Raw genomic sequence first — 21,950 nt, forward strand, 5'->3', positions numbered from 1 at the left:
CACAACCACACAACTGACACTGATACATGCACTGATACATGTGGAGCTGCCAAAAGCTAATGTTTTTTTTTTTTTTTTATTATTATTTTGTGTGTGTGTATTCTTGCTCTTGTAGCACACTTTATAAAGCAAAACTCATCACATTTAAAAAAGAAAAAAAAGAAGAAGAAGAACTTAGCAGTCAATTATAAGAAGGCAACACATCACATTCTACAGACTTGACCTGTAAATAATCAGATGTGGCATGGTAAAGTTAGATGCTTTAATGATCAAGATGTGTGAAAGGGTGGAAGAACATATAACAGGAGTGATCTCAACAGGAAGCTCTTGTTTCCTATAAGTCATTTCGCAAATCTTTCCATCATTAAATGACAGCACAGGCCTCCACATTACGTTGTTTCTCGAAGGACACTACAACCGCGGTCTTCCCCACAAGCCACATTCCTCAAAGACACAGGTAAGAATTCTGCAAATCCTTTGATCTTTAACGCACTTATGTTTTTCTTTAGATCATCTGCATTTTTACACATGCGTTTGTCTTTTACATTCTATGTATACTTTCTCTTACATTACTGAAAAGCATCAGCACTGTAAAATCTTTGGTTCTCCTTTGCTAGAATGTGATGATCAAGATAAAACAAAGTATTTTTGGACTGGTTATGTGAAAAAAAAACAGCGGCCCATGAGGCAACCTGCTTGATCAAAATTAAACAGCTTTAATGTTAATGTTAATAACATGACAGGAGTCTTTATCTTGATGTGAATGATTTAAAACATATTTTACAGTGGTCAGTTTTGAGATTTTGGGCTAGTTTACTCCTTCAATGTTCTTTCAAGCTGCTATAAAGACCTATACTACTATGTTCAAATGTTATTTTTTATACTTGAAAAATACCTTTAACTGTACTTTGATTTTAAAAACATTTTATTAGCTTCATGCATCCTTTTTTATCAACACTTGAATGTTGGGTTTCATAAATAAAGGCAACATTTTAAACAAAAAAGATGAGATAATCTCATTTTTGTCAAAGACTACGCCTTGATCAGATTCAGAAACGTGATCAAAAACAGATGGAGTAGATCGAGTCCATCTATGGCAAGCCGTTTTAACTTTTATTCATTTCCAGGATATGAATCCTTGATATCAACAATTCAATTTTCACTAGTTAAAATGATTAGTATTAGATTTCTACTAGTAACAATGGCTATTTTTGATATCAGAAATTACATTTCCACTAGTAACAATAAACTCTTTTGTTCTCCTTTGCTGGAATGTGATGATCAAGAGAAAACAAAGTATTTTTGGACTGGTTATGTGACCAAAAAACAGCGGCCCATATGAGGCAACCTGCTTGATAAAAATGAAACAGCTTTAATGTTAATGTTAATAACATGACAGGAGCCTTTATCTTGATGTGAATGATCTTAAAACATATTTCAGAATAGACTTTTGTTAAATAATACTAAAACAAAATATTTAAACCTTTTTTGGTCATTAAAATTAACAATTAATTTTTAACAGCACTTGCATTACAAATTCTTCAATAAAAGATAGCGAAAGCACAATAAAGAGAAAGATCCAGGGATTCTGCTTGAGTGAAGAGACACTCCCTCTACTCAGTCTACTGGTCACTCCGCTTGTCATCTTCAAAAAGGAAAAATATGTCATAGATCCTGACTGACAAAACCTCAAGTTGTAGACGAAGTTCTTGCATAACGTCCAACAAAAATATAACAAAACAACAAACTGACGCCCAGTTCTGCTACTTCCACAGCATACGAATGGGCTCCAGCATAAGAAGGAGGTGGAGATGGATAAAGAAGCATCTTCAACCCCCCAAGACTCTCATTATTTTATTCCTGATCATCAGCTTAATCTACAGTTGGGTGTTAATTGTTCATGAACAACATCTCAGTGGCAGCAATGAGTCGATCACAAACAATATCACCATCCTGTTCTGGTACTGGCCGTTCGGCACCCGGTACAGCCTTACGGGGAACGTGTGTCTGAGGGACTACGGCATCTCTGGATGTATGTTAGTGGACAATCGCACTCTCAACGAGAGCGCCGATCTGGTAGTCTTTCATAACTTTGAATTGAAGCTGCATAGAGAACACCTTCCAGTGCATCTCCATCGGCCCGCCAAACAGAGGTGGGTATGGCTTTCGTTAGAAGCATCACAAAACAATGGCGACTTGTCGCAATACAACAACCTTTTCAACCTCACCATGTCATATCACCCTCATGCTGACATCACTGTGCCCTACGGGAAGCTGTTACAGAGGAAGAAACCAGGTCTAGACTTTGTTATCCCAAAAAACAAGAGTTATGAAGCCTGTTGGGTGGTTAGTAACTACCAGAAATGGCACAAGAGGAGCGCGGTTTTCCAGGAGCTGAACAAGACCCTCAACGTGCAACTGTATGGCCTTTTCACCAAAAAAAAACTATCAAAGGAGGCCCTGCTCCCAACGATTTCCCGCTGTTATTTCTACCTAGCCTTTGAAAACACAGAGTCTCCGCACTATATCACAGAGAAGCTGTGGAGAAACGCCTTCCAAGCCGGGGCCGTGCCTGTGGTGCTGGGGCCGCCACGCAAAGACTATGAAGCCGTGGCGCCTTCAAAATCCTTCATCCATGTGAATGATTTTAAATCTATTAAGGCCCTGGCTGAGTACCTGAGAGGCCTAACTAAAGATCCAAAGAAGTATAGTGCATATTTTACCTGGCGACAAGACTACACAGTCAAACTATATACAGACTGGAGAGAGAGATTGTGCAATATCTGCCCCATCTTTGGACAATTGCCAGCTCAAAAGGTCTATAAGGATCTGAGAGCTTGGACAAAATGGTAACGTAACAGGACACAGAGCATGTTTTTGCATTTAAAAAAGCAAAAGGCAAGGCAGAACAATAATTTTTGTTTTTTAAATGTATGGTCTACAGCTGTGTTTTTTTTTAGGTTTGCATTTTCAGACCATTTTCAAAGACGTCCGTCTTATGTTTAACGTTACATAGCAAAAATGCAAGACGCAGGAATGCATGGTCTACAGATTTTTTTTCTTTTAAAAATTTTTTTTTTAAACTTTTAACTTGAGGCCTGCGTTTTTAGAACACTGTGTTTTTCGCAACAGGCTGCAAAACATAAGTGCAAAGGTCAAAGACGTCAATCTGTGAGGCAATCGTTTATTTAAAGTCACAGTGGTAGACAGCAGCATCATTTATGTAGAATTAAAGCAGTGTTGGCGTGCACCTGCATAAAACACAAAGCTCTATACCCTGCTGAGGCCAAGGTGACTAACTGAAACCACAATGTGCAAACCCTGCTTCCTCTCCTGTCAACATGCCCTCTGTACACGGATTCTTGAAGGATGGAAAGTTGGTCAGGTCTGTTTTGGGGGAGGGGAATGCTAAATGCTAATACCCATATAGTCACACACACACTTAGCCTCCATTAATCTTAAAAAAATACTTGCAATATCTTTTGTTGTTGACAGAAGCTGTGTGTCCATTTAAGCTCTATACAGTGTTTGAGAAAAGAAAATTTCATTCTAGATTGCAAAAAATTAACAAATAGTCTAAAAACTTTTAGATATGAACCCTCTTGTAATGAAAATAAACTTGTTTTACAGACCATAACGTTTTTTGTTTGCAGTGAATTATTGGTTTAAATTGGTATATTTTGGTTTAAACACATTGGTAAAGATAAAAAAGGGTTTTGTGCTGGCTCTGCACTTGATACAAAAACAGCTGTCTAGAAGCAAAACCTGTTCTTTGGAAGACAATAAAATACAAAAAAGCAAATATTCTCAAAAGAAACTAGAAATGACTGTCAATTGAAATGGTTTAATTGTTGCCCAGAAGATATTGTGTTGATTTAGAGCAGAATTTCAATAAATTATCAGATATGGCACAGATTCATTTCCATTGCACAAGGTTGAGCATGCATGATACAAACACCAAAAGATAAGGCACATGACCTCCACACAGAGGCTTTTTAAACTGGTAGCAAATTTCTTCTAGAATTACCCTGATAAAAAGATATTACACAGAATTATTTTCAACTGGAGATGGGAGAGTGCAAATATTTAGAGAAAAAGAACAGTGACTGGTGTTCTTTGTGGACCATCTGAAAAAGGTCTCCTCCAAATTGTAATAAAATGTAAAAAAAAATCCATCTCTTTAAAAATTCAACAATTAGTCAAAATACAAGTTCTTGAAGTATTGAATTTGCTGCCCGTTCACACAGAAAGGTTGATGAGAAAAACAATGTATGGAGACATATGGAAATATACTTTTTGAAAAAAATAACCAAATATTGAACAATAAAAGACAAACATAAGTACATAAAAATTGATACATGAGTATAAAAAGTCATAAAAACAACTATAAAAATCATCTGAACCCATGACTTCATGTGCAAACGCATTCAACAAAGCACCCATTATACAAAGATCCATGCTAGTGTGCAAGGTAAAGTCTAAACCAGACACTATACAATTAAGAGTGTCCAAAGGCATGTACGGAAAGAACCAAATAAACAGATGTAATGGTTACATAAAAATAAATCTTATGACTGATTTGATCCATAGCTTGGCTCTGAGCGTTACTATAAACTTTTAGCGGGCATCTGTAGCTGGTTAGCTGGTGAGGTGACCCATCAGTCCGGGATGCAGGGCGTTTTTAAAGACCTCCTGTCGGTGGAGGGATGGCATGTATAGGGCAGGGGCTCCTCCGGGATGGGCTGGTCCAGGATAGCCTTGCCCTGGGAGGGATGTGCCACCCATGTGGTGCGGAGGTGGTGGACTCTGCTCATAATACTGCACTTCGGAACATTCGTCATCAAAGGGCAATGCTAGGCGCTTTCCCTTTTGTCTACGATTGCAGAACCACACACGTACTACCTAAAGAAAAAAAAAAAAATAAGTCAAAGGGGTTTTTAAAAGCACCAACTAATTAGGAAGGGTCCACAGACTTTGAGGCATGCTCACATCTCTCTCCAGGCCTAGATCGTCAGATATGTGTGTGATCTCTAGAGTGTTGGGTTTGGGACACTTCACAAAATACGACTCAAGAGCAGAACGGACCGTGCCTTCCAAACTGGTCCTCCGCTTTCTTTTTCTTGTGTCAACGAACACCCGTTCAATTTTGTACATCTGGAAGATATTGAAAAATGGGCCATGAGACAGAGTAAACATATCCAACATGAGCAAGTTAGAAATGTACATATATTTAAAACTATCACTGCATTGAAAGGTCAAATTTGTGTACATTAAGGACCTGTAAAACTAGTAATTGTTGCACCTAGGTTGATATTCTACAGTGTACTGGACCATTTTTCTTAGCAGAAGCTGTAAATCAATCTACATGTGAGAAAACTGACTAGTCAACATAGTCTTTTGGCCTGACTTTAATTTCGTACACAGCCACGTATTAAGCAGGCTGACAGTTGCATGTAACCAAATCATCAACATATAGCCTACTCTGTATTGTGAAATTGGGGGGAGGTGGGAGTTGATTGCACAAAGGCAGATCTTAGCAAGCTTTCAGTCAATTGCAAGAAAGGGGTGGGATTAATGCAGAAGAAACAATTGGATAAGTCCTGCATACATCACCAGAGAAGTATGTCAAAAATCAGTGCATGGTTTCATTGTAAACTACGTATTCTATTCCACAAAAAGCATGTTGTAAACTGAAGTAAACTATCCTCAAGTTCAGTGACAGTTGGTTTTGAGCGCCTCTAGTGTAATGTAGTGTAGGCTACTGTAGTGTACTTACATCCTGAGGGTTTTCGGAATTCTCGGCCTCATTCAACCACCTCTGTAGCAGCGGCTTCAGTTTACACATGTTCTTGAAACTAAGTTGGAGAGCCTCAAAGCGGCAGATGGTCGTCTGACTGAACATTTTTCCTAGACAAAAAGTACAACTTAAATAAATCCACCATTTCACACATATAGGCTACATTTATTTATAATGGTTAGAGACCTCAAACTCACCATACAAGTTTCCAAGCGCGAGTCCCACGTCTGCTTGCGTGAAGCCAAGAGTGATGCGTTTGTGTTTGAGCTCTTTAGCAAACTGCTCCAAGTCTTCTGTGGTCAGATTCTCCTATTTTTAAAAAAGAATAAGAAAAGCAAACCAATTAAATTATACTCAAACAACAATGCTAGATCTAAAACTACATTTAAAATAAAAAAAAGCTCACCTCTTCCTCAGAATCACTACAGCCTCCACTGGAGGACCCGCTGCTCCTGGCTGCGCCCTGCGCCTGACCCGAGATGTTTGGAGCGGAGCCTCCGTTGAAAAATCCGGGGCTTCCGAAGCCATTTCCGGGTGGAGATGGAGACAGAGAGGGAGATGATGCCGAGGGAGTCGGGGGAGCTTGAGAAATATTAGCGGGGGCCGTGATATGAGCCAGTCCAGGCCAAAACGAAGGGTTCCAGGGTGCGTAATAATTCACCCCCGTGGGCACGGATGATGTACCGGGAGTGAGATGATATTGTGACGGCGGCTTGTTTTCTTCACTGGCGTATTCATCAACATCTTTCTCAGTTTTGACCTCAGATGGCATCTTGATTTGTTCCCTGGTTTCAGCGATAGGCGGGCTTATGTTTGCTGGTTGGGTGGCTGCCGTCACCCCCGCCACCTGCCCGGTGAACTCGGGGGCAGCAAACGGGTACCAGTGTTTGGGTTGCGCAAAATCACTACCTTGCAAATCGTTCGTTTTAAAATCGCCCGAAAATGGGAAGAAGGTTTGGTGTGTCGCAGAGCTGATCCCGTTGAAATGGGCTTTGTTGAAAAGCAGGCTAGGATCCTGAAGCATGCCGTGCGCGAACTGCAAGGACGCACCACCAAGTCCATCCAGGCCCGGGGCTTGATGATACATGGCCCTGTTGACCTCGTAAGGTCGGCAGTCTGCTCCTGTCGGGCTCTGCGGTCTCTCCGTCATCTTCCCACAAAAAAAGTTCTTTAGATTTCAAACAAGAAAGCGTTCAGACTGCTAGTTTGATAATCAATAATCGGCGATCAGTAGCTCCATGCCAGGATGTTCTTTTAAAAATGAGCGAACCAAAACAGATCTCTAAGCCTCAGATTGTGTGTCCCAACATCAGCCTGTGCTGAAATGCGCGCAGTTCTTGTGTGATTGCCATCAATTAGGCCTTTAGAATGAACTAGAAACTCACCAACTCTTCCCAATCTCAACTCTGATCTTGTCCCCACACAGGTTTTCCTAATCAATCGGAGTTGGAGGCTGGGGTCTAAACCATCTCCTCTCCTATTGGTCACCCGAGACAATAAGCCACAGCTGACTTTGTGAATGAACTTGGTTTTCTCATTGGGTGAGAACACGTTTGGGAATGTGAGATTTAGGCCTATATGCATTTTCCTAAGGTGCACAAACTTCAAATAAAATCTTAATTAAAACTTTTAACTTCACTCAAACCTTTAAAACAATCCATAAAATGAAATGCATAATAATCTGTAACTTTGTTTAGAAGTAACATCCAGCATTAGCTATTATGCGTGTTGAGTATTTACAATGCAAAATAGGACTATATATGCATGTGTTTTATATTCATGCCATTAAGTAAACTTTGTTTCAGTAATATGCACTTAATGAGTTGTTCTTGATATTGAAATTCTTAACTTCCGTGGGAAATCCACTTTATTGTGCACACGTTTTATGTGGTATAGCCTATTTTTCTAACTTCGTTTACCATATTTCATAGATATTTAATTCATTATATTGTAAACAAAATTGGTCATAAAACGGTATAATCGATAAAAAAGCATTCACATGCATTATTCCTGTTCTATTTGGTCAAGACATGTAAATAAAAGGTGAATTGTTTTGTTTGTCTGTTGCTGATAAGCAATTGGATTACAAGCGTCACATCTCCCACCTTCACGCTGAGAGAATAACAAGTTAACAAAATCGCAAAATTAAAAGCCCTAGTGCAAAAATACACACACACACACAAAAATGTTTTATGCACAAATGCGAAATCAAAAAGTTATGATGATCTCATTTTCATCATTAGCCTACTCCCTTCAGACATGTCTACATTTCAAATAAATTTAAAACCTGTTTTACTTGCTTTTTAAAAATAAATAAATGTTTTCTATTATAGGCTAAAAGCCAAGGGGGAGTTAGAAAAAAGCTTATATAGCCTATTCGATCTATTCAGTCAAAATCGAATTTATCTGGTTTTATTTTATTTATTCATTTATTATAGCCAATAGGAGAAATTTAGTCTGGGTGAGCGACAAACATAAAAAACAGAAACATTGATTAAAACGTCACGGTAAAACAGTTTAAAGATATTGTAATATATAGCCTAGCCTAAAACGAAAGTGATTGTTTTGTTAATATTAGCCTATGTCTATAAATGATATAGGCTAGCTTTTTTGCAATATTAATATTTAAATATATATATATATATATATTTATAGCCTAGGCCTAACAACAGCGCAAGCTTCGTCCACGCACTTTAAGGCATAATAGCGAGCTTGCTTTTTGTTTCATTAAAGTTGTTTACAGTTTGTGAAAGCGCATCGATACAGCTGTGCACCCCCGACCGAGCCGATCGGTGCAGATTGCGGCAGGAAGACGCGCCGCAGGAAAGTGGATGGGGGAGGCATTGTGCCACAAGAGCCCGAGGCCCCCCGCCGCTTCCAGAGCCACAGTTGCGATGGCCGGCCATTAGCTGCCTTTCAGCACTGAACAATAAGTCTCAACCCTTTGATTCCTCCCCTACCCCCTCCTCTGCTCCGAAACAAACACAGTTTCAAAGTCGTCATAGTTTCACCGATGCGCTAGTCCAAAGTCTCTTTCCAGTATAGCCTAAACACGCACGTGTACACTGGAGTCTGATTGCAAAGTAGACCTATATGTTAAGGCATGAAATTATCATGCACGCATATAACTGTGATTCACTGTCTAATCCCTCTGATGCTTCATCACCACCCACCCAGGGCATCACACACGCACCAACACCATCAGTACAGGCACGGCCAACACAAATCTACAACAATCAACCCCCTGCCTCCAAACACACTCTTGCAGACCAGGAGCTATAGGTCACAAACTGAGCTGTCCATCTCTCTTGGCCACAAAGCCGAGGAAAGGACACACAGGAGGACTCCGGGGCCAGTCAAAGCTTTTAAAAGACATCAAACCACTGCTGCAGGCATTGTGCTGGCCCATGGACTTGGTGGGGATTGTTATGTAAAGTGCAGACAGAGGAGGAGAAAGTGGGAAGAGATGACACAGGCCGGTGGGGTGTGCAGCGAGGGACGGCAGGACCAGGATTAGGCCACAAAACACTCCCAGGTGGCTCTGTTGGGCAGGCCGGGTCTATTTTTTTGTGTACTGTGAAATTTATACTCGGCAAATCTTTTCTTGAGATAACTTCAGAGTTAACTTCTAAGTCTGGTTTAACTTCAGAGTAAACATTAACTCAGAGCACGGTTTCATAACACCGAGCAGTTTCCGGTTGCTATTAATATTGTGCAAAATTATCACCCCACCCTTGATAACATTTGATGCAAGGAGCACTTCAAAATGAGGCTATATCTGCATCAGTTTCTTTAGAATCACACATAGAGGTGTGGAAACGAAATGAGATAATGGTGCTAATCAAAGGGCGTATATGTGGTAAAGTGCAGGTTGAGATGAAATGGTTTGGAGATTGCAATCTGCAGCAGAAAATCAAACAAACAAGATGCTAATAAAATTTCCATTTTAAACATCCCAGTTGCTTTCCGATCCCACTTTGTTATAACATGGCATCTAAAGTATTATCTATTATGAAATAAGGTTATTATATTGAAATTAAAAAAAAAAAAAAAATTGTTTTAAAATAAACATTAACTGAATTTTTTTTAAACTTATTTTATTTCAGCTACTTGCCAAAACCAGCATTTTGAAATAAAAATGAATAAAAACTATATAAAAAAAAAAAAATATTTAATAAAATGACAAAGACAATAAAATTTAAACTTTAGACAAACTCAAAAAATGAAACTAAAAATGTAATTAATTCAAATTATAAAATATAATAGTATCTTAATGATACTAAAATAACTGATGATTAATATCTATCAACATAAAATGGAAGTTGATTTTCAGTTGTTGACTGTATTCTTTTGAATAATGACGACAGCAGCAATATCTAGAGAAATGGAGATATGCTAATTTGTACAATATTAAATATTTTAAACAAATATAAAATCCCATGTACATGCCAAGTTATACTCTAGAAACCATTTATGTTATATTGGTCTTTTTTTAATAGTTCACTATTAATCTGACTTTATGTGTGAAGCAAAAAAAATAAAATAAAAAAGGCTACAAATATGGTCTGGTAATCAGTGAACATGTTTTTTTAAACTTAAATATTTTCTAACAGATAAAAAAAATGGACCCTGAAGTTTTAGTATCTGATAAACAGGTATGTGACCTCTCTCCACTTCTGCCCCATTGACTTATACAACCTGTCCGATGGCCTTTTGATTGCTTTCGACACCCTGCTGACGACTACTGCCTCTCTCCCCACATATCTTGATCAGGTGGCCTATGGCTGCCTTCCTCACCATTCACAGTTACAATGGTCTTTAATGGCTCTCCCCCATAGACACCTCAATGAGGCTGGATCTGTGATGGGCTCCTCTGAACCACACCTTATGGGACAGATAAGTGGCCCATCGCAGAAAAGAGGCTGTATTGGGGGGGAGGTTGTGTCTGCTCTCGCCACATTCTGTTTGTAGCCATTTAAGCTACAGTTTCTTTCAGAGAACAAGCGTCTTTCAGCTCCAACCTAAAACAAATACGAATAGAAATGAAACACTGACAGATGTTTCATAACAGTCAAAGATTTGAGGTCAAACATACACTTTTGACAATGAAAGTCTTTGATATTCACATAGTTGATGCAACACTATCCATACAATCCTTCTTGATTTACGGAACAAATATGATGTTATTTACTGTAATGTGACATAATACATTAAAGTTTGATGAGAAGCTTTATGTAAATATACAATACAAAATAAAAAGTAATCTAACTGAATAATTCAATGTATTAATTCTTTAATAACTATGTGGTCTAAATACCCGCTTGAAATATATTTACTTTCTGTGCCATATCTTAATCGTTTTGAATACAGTTCAATTCAATATCATTCAAAGGTTTGGGGTCAACCTTGGTGTGCAACAGACTTCTTTCATAAACATAAAAAAAAAAATCTTACCGACCTGAAACTTTTGAACGGTAGTGCGTATGCATTATATTGTAAAAAAAAAAAAGATAATTCAATTCTAATCCAAACAAGACAGTATTAATAGTACCATAACAGCAATTCTTGAATTATAACATTCATCACAGCTGTGATGATATGCAAAATTGTGATTGTCATGCCATTATTACCCATAAGCTTCAAGGAAATACAATATAATACATTTATTTAAGTTTATTTATTTATTTATTTACACTAAAGTGACTTGAGCACAGGAACCTCAACAACTCTGTTTCAGTCTGACTAATATTTAATTCCCAGACACAATCATTATGGATTTGATTTTTACTGAGGGATACAAAGAAAACAAACAAAGATATAAGAGAGGCTTCATACTTCATTGAAGAAACATATAGTGGAAAAATGACTAAAGTGACAAAAATGTAACTATTCTTAATTAAAAAAAAAGATAACGAATATATTATGTTGTTTTAAATCAGCATAGATAAAGACAACCAAATGTTGACAACAAGAAAACAATATTCAGAAATGGAGAGACAAATAACAATGTTTGAGAGACCACTGTGTACTTCATATACACAATGATAAGAGGTGCTTCTGGAGGCAGCTTTGCCCAAAAAGATGAACACTGCTTAAAAAAAATGACATCTAGCCGAAAGAGATGCTTATAAAGCTTCCTAACATGACCCTTTTAAAAGGTAGGAGACATAAAAAGATAGCAGACTTAAAGAATAAAGATGGTAGTGGTGTAAAGAAACCACATTAAACGGCCGCTTTGAGTTTCCAGAGTTTGCGGTGCAAGAGTTCTTTCAGATTCAATATGTGCATTTGAGTACAAGAAAAACTTCTTAACCACTGCTGTCTTTTACTTTATTTACCTCATCATTCTCATCTACATATCCCTTCTTCAGCATCTTTAGAGTTTGAGTAATTTTTGTTCTGAGGGGGCTGGGTGTCAGCTCAGATGTTCCAGGAAAAACAGAGTCATAGTTTTTTCTTTCCATGTGTGTTTAGATGTTATCATTTGTGTGTGGTGCAACTTCACCCAATAGCGGAGCGCTTTTAGGTGTGTTAGGCATATTGTAAAAGTATGCAGGGTTGTGTGTGTGTGTGTCCAGGTCACTTATGATTTATCTGAGAGTGTAAGGTGGAGTCGTCAAACAGTGGGTTTTTCACCTCCATCTCTCCAGTCTGCAGAGAAAAAAAACAACAACACAGTGATCATACTCGTTTCTGGCCAGAACTGCATTATTAGATGTGCAGCTTTTGCAGAAGTATTTTTTTGTCTTAGGACTGAACTAGGAAAGCACCTCTGTACCACATAGATGTGGCTCCTAAAGTGTGTGTATATTTATATGCGGTATATACACTCACCTAAAGGATTATTAGGAACACCATACTAATACTGTGTTTGACCCCCTTTCGCCTTCAGAACTGCCTTAATTCTACGTGGCATTGATTCAACAAGGTGCTGAAAGCATTCTTTAGAAATGTTGGCCCATATTGATAGGATAGCATCTTGCAGTTGATGGAGATTTGTGGGATGCACATCCAGGGCACGAAGCTCACGTTCCACCACATCCCAAAGATGCTCTATTGGGTTGAGATCTGGTGACTGTGGGGGCCATTTTAGTACAGTGAACTCATTGTCATGTTCAAGAAACCAATTTGAAATGATTCGAGCTTTGTGACATGGTGCATTATCCTGCTGGAAGTAGCCATCAGAGGATGGGTACATGGTGGTCATAAAGGGATGGACATGGTCAGAAACAATGCTCAGGTAGGCCGTGGCATTTAAACGATGCCCAATTGGCACTAAGGGGCCAAAAGTGTGCCAAGAAAACATCCCCCACACCATTACACCACCACCACCAGCCTGCACAGTGGTAACAAGGCATGATGGATCCATGTTCTCATTCTGTTTACGCCAAATTCTGACTCTACCATCTGAATGTCTCAACAGAAATCGAGACTCATCAGACCAGGCAACATTTTTCCAGTCTTCAACTGTCCAATTTTGGTGAGCTCGTGCAAATTGTAGCCTCTTTTTCCTATTTGTAGTGGAGATGAGTGGTACCCGGTGGGGTCTTCTGCTGTTGTAGCCCATCCGCCTCAAGGTTGTGCGTGTTGTGGCTTCACAAATGCTTTGCTGCATACCTCGGTTGTAACGAGTGGTTATTTCAGTCAAAGTTGCTCTTCTATCAGCTTGAATCAGTCGGCCCATTCTCCTCTGACCTCTAGCATCAACAAGGCATTTTCGCCCACAGGACTGCCGCATACTGGATGTTTTTCCCTTTTCACACCATTCTTTGTAAACCCTAGAAATGGTTGTGCGTGAAAATCCCAGTAACTGAGCAGATTGTGAAATACTCAGACCGGCCCGTCTGGCACCAACAACCATGCCACGCTCAAAATTGCTTAAATCACCTTTCTTTCCCATTCTGACATTCAGTTTGGAGTTCAGGAGATTGTCTTGACCAGGACCACACCCCTAAATGCATTGAAGCAACTGCCATGTGATTGGTTGATTAGATAATTGCATTAATGAGAAATTGAACAGGTGTTCCTAATAATCCTTTAGGTGAGTGTATATATATATATATAAATAGGAAGTTAGTAAGATAAGTGAGAGATGGAGATGATGACAAAAGTGTACACACCGGTGCCAGTCCAGGGCACTCATACACAGTGAAATCTCCCTCTTCATTCTCCTCATCTGATGTGGCCCCAGACTCTGACACTTTAGGTTCTGCTTTATGTCTGTTTTCAAAAAAGATTATAATTTATAATATTTATAACAGCTGCTTCAACTTCATTATCATGATTTCATATCTTTCGCACAATAGCCGCAAAAGATAAGTAAGTAGAAAGGAAATTAGTAAGGAACTTTCTTGTTTTTAAAAACGTGTGTTTTTAGTCAGCAGTCTCTTAAAGCGACTTAAAATGATAAAAATGCACAAATAATCTTAAAGGAAATCATCAGGTCAAGAGCTGAGAAGAGACAAGGCATGCTAAAGCGCCTGAACTAATTAACGGATCATGTTATGTGCTTACTTCTCCATAGAGAGCATCTGTTGTTTCTGATGCTGGTAGTGATACATCTGAGCACTGTGAGCCAGCGTTTTATCCCCAGACTAAAACACGGAAAGAGAACGCTCGTAAACACTTAAACATTACAAGAAGTGTATATTGTATTTTCAGATGCATGAACTGGTATTAATGTGAGTTCTCTTACAGAAGTATGGTTATGGTCAGAGCCCGCTGCATGAAACGCAGGGTAATCGACCTTCTGAGCCAGTTGAGATTCTCTCTGAAACCTGTAAAAAAATAAAACATAAGGCTTGCAATAGAAAACACTAACATTTACACTGACATTTACATTGTCTTAAAGAAGTACACAAATACCTTCCTAAAATAATTTGTTTGCTAATGGTGCACTGTACTGAAAATAGAATATATATATATCTATATATTCTATTTTCAGTACAGTGCACCATTAGCAAACAAATTATTTTAGGAAGGTATTTGTGTACTTCCTTTATCATTTTTAGGGGAGTTTTATATATATATATGAAGAGTTCAGATGCAAAAGCCTCTAAGTGCCATCTGAAAATTTCTTCTAGAATGGTAATTTTTATCAAGCTTGTAAGCTTTTATCAAGTAATATCACTTAAATGACAATTAATAGGTAATTTTCATTGCTATTTAAGTGAAATTACTGAACTTAAATATACGAGCTTGATTAAAATGATCATTCTAGAAGAAAATTTCAGATGGCACTTAGAGGCTTTTGCATCTGAACTCTTCATATATATATATATATATATATATATATATATATATATATACACACACAAATTTACAAAATTAAGATCTGGTAATGTTTTTTATTGTCCTTTCCTTGGTTAAATACTGGAGAATTGTCTTGAGAAAGGCTATTTTCATTAGTTTGATCTGAAGGGTTGTTTGAAACACACTACAGTGACATGATCATGGTTTTGGCTGACAAAACCAACTGTATAACTGATAATAAATAATTGAAAAGATTCAATTTACCTGATCCAGCAGACGGCAGCAACAACGAGTGCGACGGCCCCCACAACAATGCATAAAGAAATCATCACTGCTCCCGTTCAAACACAATTATAAAAGAGAGAAACAGAGACAGACAAGAAAGTTTGAGGAGGACATTTTGCTTCTTTAAAATGGGACACACTCAATGCTACTTCAATGAGAGCACAGTGTGTAAATTGATAAATACAAAACATCATGGGATTGGCCTACTCTTCAAATGTCATCTTTGTCAGGGATGTAGGCCAGCCAAACCACAGTAAATCCGGTAAAATTACATTCAAATTTGTGCATTTTGCACTCAATTTCTGTGGAAACCGGGTCAAAGCATGATAAAATAATAATAAATAAAAAAACCTCACATCAACACATTAATCATAATTAGAACTTAATCAGAAAAACAAAATCAAAAGACACATACGGACAAGCAGGCTGTCTCTGGAATGGTGTGGGTAAACCATCGGCCCATGGCGGTTGGACGAGTTTGTGTTTGGCTGGGGAGATTTAGAGGTCCGGTGTTGTGGTGTCGACGGGCTGCCGGTTGTTGGTTCAACAGTTGTGGGTTTATGCAGACTCTTCTGCTTCGATTCTGAATTGGATTGTGGAGGAGACTGTGAGTGAGAGTCTAAAGAGGGGATGAAGAGAGAGAAAAGAAGAGAGAGAAACATTAAAATCATTATTTTGATCTAATGTTCCTAATTACTACAGTGTTTTTCCACTGTTAACTAATAGTCCAGTCATTTTAAGCCAAAATGGGGGTCAACCTTGAACAAATTGCAACAGAAACAAACTCAAAGGCTGGTTTAAAGTACTTCTTCCTGCCTCTATGTATTAATGCTCATGGGTAGCCTAAATGGGTTCCATTCAGACATTAATATTAAGTATTTTACTGTTATATGTCAACAAGATTCAACAAGACATTTTCACCTGGCTATACCCAATGTTTAGATCTGTTGTGGTATTTATGCAAATTAGCACATACGGAATTAGATTATGCACCGTTTGTCCATGTTAACAAACAATTAAAAAAAACTTGTAATACATTTTTTGTTTGTCTTGATGTAAGTAATCAACTCAGTAATTTTCATGGTGATATCTAAAGGCTAAAATCTTTACCCTATTCACGTAAGAAAAAGAATGAATAGGCGTATTAATAGGCTATAGTCTTTTTCGAAACTTTCCCCTAATGGGATTCTTCGGGGCTTTTTTTTGCTTACTCAGGACATATTGAGGATACAAAATCAGTTGAGTTTGCTTCTGTTGCGATTTGTTCAACCTTTTTTCATAAAATGACTGGACTATAAGCGACAAAGGCATCGGCATCCAAACCTGCCGTTATTTGTCATGTCACACCACACTAAAACTGAAACTGCATAGCGAAAAGCAAGCAGGGTGGAAACTCAGAACAGTTTGCAATGAATCATGACCACTATAACCGCTATACTACCTCAATAACCATAACCACACAGATTATAAGAGCAGATAGTTCAAACCTGGCTGCTTGACTTCTGGGATTTGCTGCTTGCCAATGACAGACAGATGGTCGATTTCTTCATCAATAGTAGGATAAAAGGGCATTTTATCTGCAAAAACAAGGACACAATTTCATTTGATAAAAATACTTTACCATACAAACATGGTTCTGCCATGCAATGTGCACAAAAATCATGGCACCATGTCTTACAAACAACATACCACACATGTGAACTGGGAGTATATTCTGAAAATTCAGAATCATTCATAAATGATCTATGAGAGCAGAAGTCTGATGACTGGGCTGTGTGTGTCCTGAGTGAGAGTGTGCCAGGGAATTGTTTGTTTGACACGCTCTAAACGGAAAACAAAAGCAGCACATGGTTTAATGGTACGTTTGGCCAGACAGTAAGCTGCATTCCAAGACTATGGAAGATCGTCCCCCCCGGCAACCAGCCTGAGTGTGTGTGTGTGCGTGTGTGTGTGTGGCCAGTGTGAGGGGGTGTGTGATCGCTCTGCCTCTTACACACAGAAACTGATTTGAAAGAACTTATTCACAGAAAAAAAGCAAAACTCTATTGTCACTTATCTTAAATAAATCCATTTAAAATAAAATACACTGTTAAAATAAGTCTTTCTTATCGCTCCAATACACAACACAATGTTATTTACTTTCAATGTTAACCAAAAAAAAAAAAAAAAAAAAAAAAAAAAAAATATATATATATATATATTACATATATTAATTTTTATATTAGATTAAATATATGATTACATTTATCTATCTATCTATCTATCTATCTATCTATCTATCTATCTATCTATCTATCTATCTATATATATATATATATATATATATAGTCCAGCCCTAGTTGGCTAATTGTATAATGGCAAAAAATAAAAAATAAATAAATAAAAACAGAATATAAAACAAAAATATTCATGGTTAGTAAATGTTAAATCAACAAGAAAATAATATTGCAAATGTGGTTAAAATCCAGCCCTAATTGGGTAATTTTATGCAATAATATATATATATATATATATATATATATATATATATATATATACACACACACATTATAATATATATATATATATATATATATATATATATATATATATATATATATATATATATATATATATATATATATATATATATATATATATATATATATATAAACATTGTAAATATCAGTAACATCATCCAGCACAAGTTGATACATTTTACATAATACAGAACATATTGTATATGTGTGTATATAAAACATTATCTAGTCCTAGTTTTTTCATTTTATAAAATAAACTAAATAAATTGTATTATACTATAAATAATCATTATATCATCCAGTCCTTATTGTCTAATTTTATATAATTAAAATAATATAGAATATATTGCAAATGTGTGTGTGTGTATTCAACACATTATCCAGTACTAGCTGGTTAATCTGATAAAATAAATCAAAATAATATTAAATGTACTATAAATATTCATTATATCATCCAGCCCTGGTTGGCTAATTTTATATAGGCAACAACAAAATATAGACTATATCAAACATATTTATTATATCTCCCAGCCCTTTTCATCACAAACAAAATAATATTGAATACATCATAACTATTTAATATATCGCCTAGCCCTGGTTCTGTCTGCTGTTCCCGCCTGATCTGACACGCTGACAGCGATGATCTAGATGTGGTTAACTGCTATGCCGTTGAAAGGTGAGGTGTTGCATATGGTACAGAGTTTGCGTCTGCAATGAGCTGCTGACAAAATAAGTCATATTTTCCATATAGCAAACTTTATCGTAATCATCGCTTCACGTTGCACACAGAAATAAATCAAGTCTTTATTCAGCACTGTACCAGAAAGTGCTGACAGACTGGAAATACTGGAAAAGGGAATGTTTATTGTCATGAAAGTGTGTGTTTAGTCTACAGAAGACTGGCCATCTGTCTCGTGGAACAAGACTGATGTGATACAGAAACACATATCGCTGTCTCAACACCCCCACAGTCCAGGCTGTGTGTCTGTCCTCCACAGCAGGTGTCAAAGGAGGCGGGACGAACCATCTGTACAAGTGGACCTGAAAATCTGAGCTTTACACATGAAGAAACACTACAGCCTGACTAAAGTCTCATGACCAACAAGAAGAATGAACAAAATGAATCAAGTTTTGATTCAGCGGGTGCTACATGTATAAGATCAGACCATGGTTATTATAGTTAACTAAAACCATTAAAAAAAATGGTTGCTTGAAATAAAATAAACAAACTTAAAATAAAATATATAAAAACATACTTATTTCTCATTCATTTCTCATTTTCAAATAGTTTAACTTGATGTGCTAAGATATGAAGGACTAAAAATGGCAGAACGAAAAATAAATAAATAAATAAATAAAAGTAGAAATAAATAAATAAATGCAGAAATAATAGTAAAAATAAATACATTTTGGTAATATAAATGGCTATTTCTGTATTTTTACATGTATTTATTTATTTATTTATTTATTTTTCGTTCTGTCATTTGTAGTCCTTCATACAAGATAACTAAAGCTGAAATAAAAAATGAATTGACATAAAAAAAAAACATACAAATGACAAAAACACAACAAAATTACTGCAACTCTTGACTAAAATCAAAATGAAAATGTAAATAATTAAAATAAAAACTAATCCCAAATATTATTGAAAACTACAATAGTATCTCAATGATACTAAAAATAACACACAGGATCAGACAAGTAGTTTACATACAATATTAACAGAAATGATTTTTTTTAAATAATTTGTGAAAAGTGTAAAAAGAAAGATTAATATTATATTACTCAATTTGCGCAGTAAAAGAATGGACTTGACTGGGGGTGGGGAAGTCCGTACTTGAGTGTGCATTAAGACAGAACAGCAGTACTGAGACATACTATTATGTCATTACAAAACTGTGCCTTGACACCACAGATCCCTTACTGTTTGCATTTGCATGTAAAATGAGCAAATTAACCACAAAAAAAGAGAGAATGCATGGATGCATACTTAAAAAAAAAAAAAAACCCACTTAAAAAGCATACCATCGCGGCACCTTTGGCTGACTGTTTTCGGTATATGATTTGGGACACACTAATTTCTCTGACCTGTGCAAGTATATCATGCAGCCTTCTATAACTAGCCAGACACAACAGCTCTGACTGACTGGCATCTAAAACCAACAGGCAGTATATAGGCTATTTTTGAAATGAGTTTTTGACACGATTATGCTGCCATCTAGTGGTTACTTGCTCATCGGATATCAATTTTCAGGTGTTTTTGACAGACAATGAGTTCTTAAATCTGAATCAATGCAAAGCAATGACACATCAAATAAAAATAAATAAATAAATTGGAATCCTCAATGGAGCTGATTTATTATTTACAGTTTTTCCTTATGAATTTGTATGAATCTGTTTGTGGAATCTGTATGTATGATTGGGCTGTTGGAGAAAATATAAAATATTACACAAACGGAAATGATAATACAATAAACTATAACGGTGTAATAACAGTCAGCTTAAGGTAGCTACATGTATTATGCGGTTAAATATCAAAATAACTCCAATATGCTCCAAGATACAGAGTTATTGCAATGGAATTTTTGATGTGCTTTCAGAAATTTTTAGGGTGCAAATGCAGCCAGACCCGGCACTCATCATTCTGGGACTTTCTGAACATATGCATCCATTGTCAGGAGCACAGCACAAATAGCTTGCATCTAGTTTAATTACGGCCAAGAAGTTACTCCTGTTGTTCTGGAAGAAAAAAGAGGTTCCTACTGTCAAGTTATGGCTTGGAGAGATGTCTTCTACTTTACATTTGGAACAAATCAGATACTGTTTGAAGGGAAAATTTGAGCAGTTTGACAAAATCTGGCACCCTTTTAGCTGTTATCTAGATGGAAACCATATGGATTAATGCATCTTTTTGTTAATGTAATGTTTTAACATTCCTTCATCATACCTTTTCAAGTCAATGTAAACAGGTCTGGTATGGGATGCTTTGTTATATTCTTTTATTTTATTTATTTTTATTTATTAATTCTTAGTATTTTTTTCTTTATTATTAGTCTTTTTTGTATTATTGGTAAAGAAACATCTGTAAGATTGTAAAAAAATTGTCTTCCAATAAAACTTACTTGACAAAAAATAACTCCAATATCATACACTAGAGTTGTGTGGGGGTAAATTAAGCGAGATCGGCCGTGACGTCACAATCACGGTGCATTGTGGTCTATGGATCTGCCTGAAGTGTACATGTTGAGAAGACAAAATCCCTCAGTCAAAATCAAGGGATCGAGGGTCTGTCTAAATAAACTTCCCTCATCCACTTAAAGTACGCACTTCAAAATGTTGCCGGGGATTCCCCCCAAGGGAAGAGCTTAAGGAAGTTTGAGTGTATGTATTAAAGTGGAGTTAAACGCAGCCATGGCCTCTGGTCTCTCTCTCTCTCTCTCTCTGGATTAATTTCCTATCAGTGACGTAAAAATGAGACTGCTGACCTACATAGACGGATGATGGTTAGTGGCAGAGACTTCGGTTCAGCTGATGTGGCCCAAATTCAAGGGCTGGAAAAAAAATCAGGATTTTAAAACCATTATGGTGGAATAAAAATCCAAATTAAATGTGATTGTGCTTTAAAACCGAAGAGCCAGTGTTGTTCGCTCATGGCAATATTAAAGCAAATATGACGCATGACTGTTTGATCAGCAAACTCTTTAACAGCAGGTTCCACCTTGGTCTAACATACACTATCACTTCAATTGTGCTCTTTGAATCTTTAAGACTTTCCTGTAAAGCATTTCATAAGGACAGAGGTAAAGGTATAAGAGACAAAAGTGCTTTAAAAATCAAGATAACCTATCCTATTCCAGAATACAATTCAGCAAACATTCATTAATATATCTCTGTTTATCAATAATGATGTAAAATGAACAGCAAAACACTAAACACATTCATATCATGCTCTTATTTTTGAAGATATTCTTAGCAACAGAAACACACAGGCTCTGGCTACACAAATGAAATGCTCAAAATGAAAGTTGTCAGCTGTCGTCTTCAGCCCTTTATCAGGCTCTTCATCATTCAGTGAGCCAGGCCTATGTTTGCAGAGC

At 36.9% G+C, this 21,950-nt stretch overlaps 3 protein-coding genes across 4 annotated transcripts in view; 1 reads left to right on the forward strand and 2 right to left on the reverse strand.

Annotated features, from left to right (window-relative positions):
• The first annotated feature begins 1 nt into the window (after position 1).
• fut7 (fucosyltransferase 7 (alpha (1,3) fucosyltransferase)) lies at positions 2-3,635 on the forward strand. The gene is made up of 2 exons (XM_079846485.1): positions 2-457; positions 1,776-3,635. The coding sequence occupies exons 1-2, from the start codon at positions 369-371 to the stop codon at positions 2,851-2,853; spliced, it is 1,167 nt and encodes a 388-aa protein (XP_079702611.1). The 5' UTR covers positions 2-368; the 3' UTR covers positions 2,854-3,635.
• pou5f3 (POU domain, class 5, transcription factor 3) lies at positions 3,081-8,035 on the reverse strand. 2 transcript variants are annotated; one of them, XM_079846484.1, is made up of 6 exons: positions 7,183-7,256; positions 6,204-6,947; positions 5,995-6,106; positions 5,777-5,907; positions 4,990-5,154; positions 3,081-4,902 (listed from the first exon to the last, which is right to left on the reverse strand). In XM_079846484.1, exons 2-6 carry the CDS (start codon positions 6,945-6,947, stop codon positions 4,639-4,641), a joined length of 1,416 nt encoding a protein of 471 aa, XP_079702610.1. In that variant the 5' UTR covers positions 7,183-7,256; the 3' UTR covers positions 3,081-4,638. The 2 variants fall into 2 exon arrangements, with proteins under 2 accessions (XP_079702610.1, XP_079702609.1); XM_079846483.1 differs by having other exon boundaries at positions 6,204-8,035.
• A 4,282-nt stretch (positions 8,036-12,317) lies between these two features.
• npdc1a (neural proliferation, differentiation and control, 1a) overlaps positions 12,318-21,950 on the reverse strand; it is a 28,501-nt gene continuing 18,868 nt past the window's right edge. The window contains exons 3-9 of the mRNA XM_079846490.1: positions 16,822-16,911; positions 15,750-15,953; positions 15,314-15,380; positions 14,493-14,574; positions 14,312-14,391; positions 13,918-14,017; positions 12,318-12,448 (exon numbers count right to left, since the gene is read on the reverse strand). Of these exons, the coding sequence (XP_079702616.1) occupies positions 12,377-12,448; positions 13,918-14,017; positions 14,312-14,391; positions 14,493-14,574; positions 15,314-15,380; positions 15,750-15,953; positions 16,822-16,911 (695 nt within the window). The 3' untranslated portion in view covers positions 12,318-12,376. The remainder of the gene's footprint in view (positions 12,449-13,917; positions 14,018-14,311; positions 14,392-14,492; positions 14,575-15,313; positions 15,381-15,749; positions 15,954-16,821; positions 16,912-21,950) is intronic.

The sequence above is a fragment of the Squalius cephalus genome (assembly GCF_949319135.1).
Source record: "Squalius cephalus genome assembly, chromosome: 17".
NCBI lineage: Eukaryota > Metazoa > Chordata > Actinopteri > Cypriniformes > Leuciscidae > Squalius > Squalius cephalus.

Bases quoted from the DNA above. Each gene is read 5' to 3' on its own strand.
- fut7 (XM_079846485.1), top strand. From the start codon at position 369: ATGACAGCACAGGCCTCCACATTACGTTGTTTCTCGAAGGACACTACA. The intron at 458-1,775 runs GTAAGAATTCTG...CTACTTCCACAG, and splicing joins CACATTCCTCAAAGACACAG to CATACGAATGGGCTCCAGCA.
- pou5f3 (XM_079846483.1), bottom strand. From the start codon at position 6,947: ATGACGGAGAGACCGCAGAGCCCGACAGGAGCAGACTGCCGACCTTAC. The intron at 5,908-5,994 runs GTGAGTTTGAGG...CTTTTTGTCTAG, and splicing joins CGCGCTTGGAAACTTGTATG to GAAAAATGTTCAGTCAGACG. The intron at 4,903-4,989 runs GTGAGCATGCCT...TTTTTTCTTTAG, and splicing joins ATCTAGGCCTGGAGAGAGAT to GTAGTACGTGTGTGGTTCTG.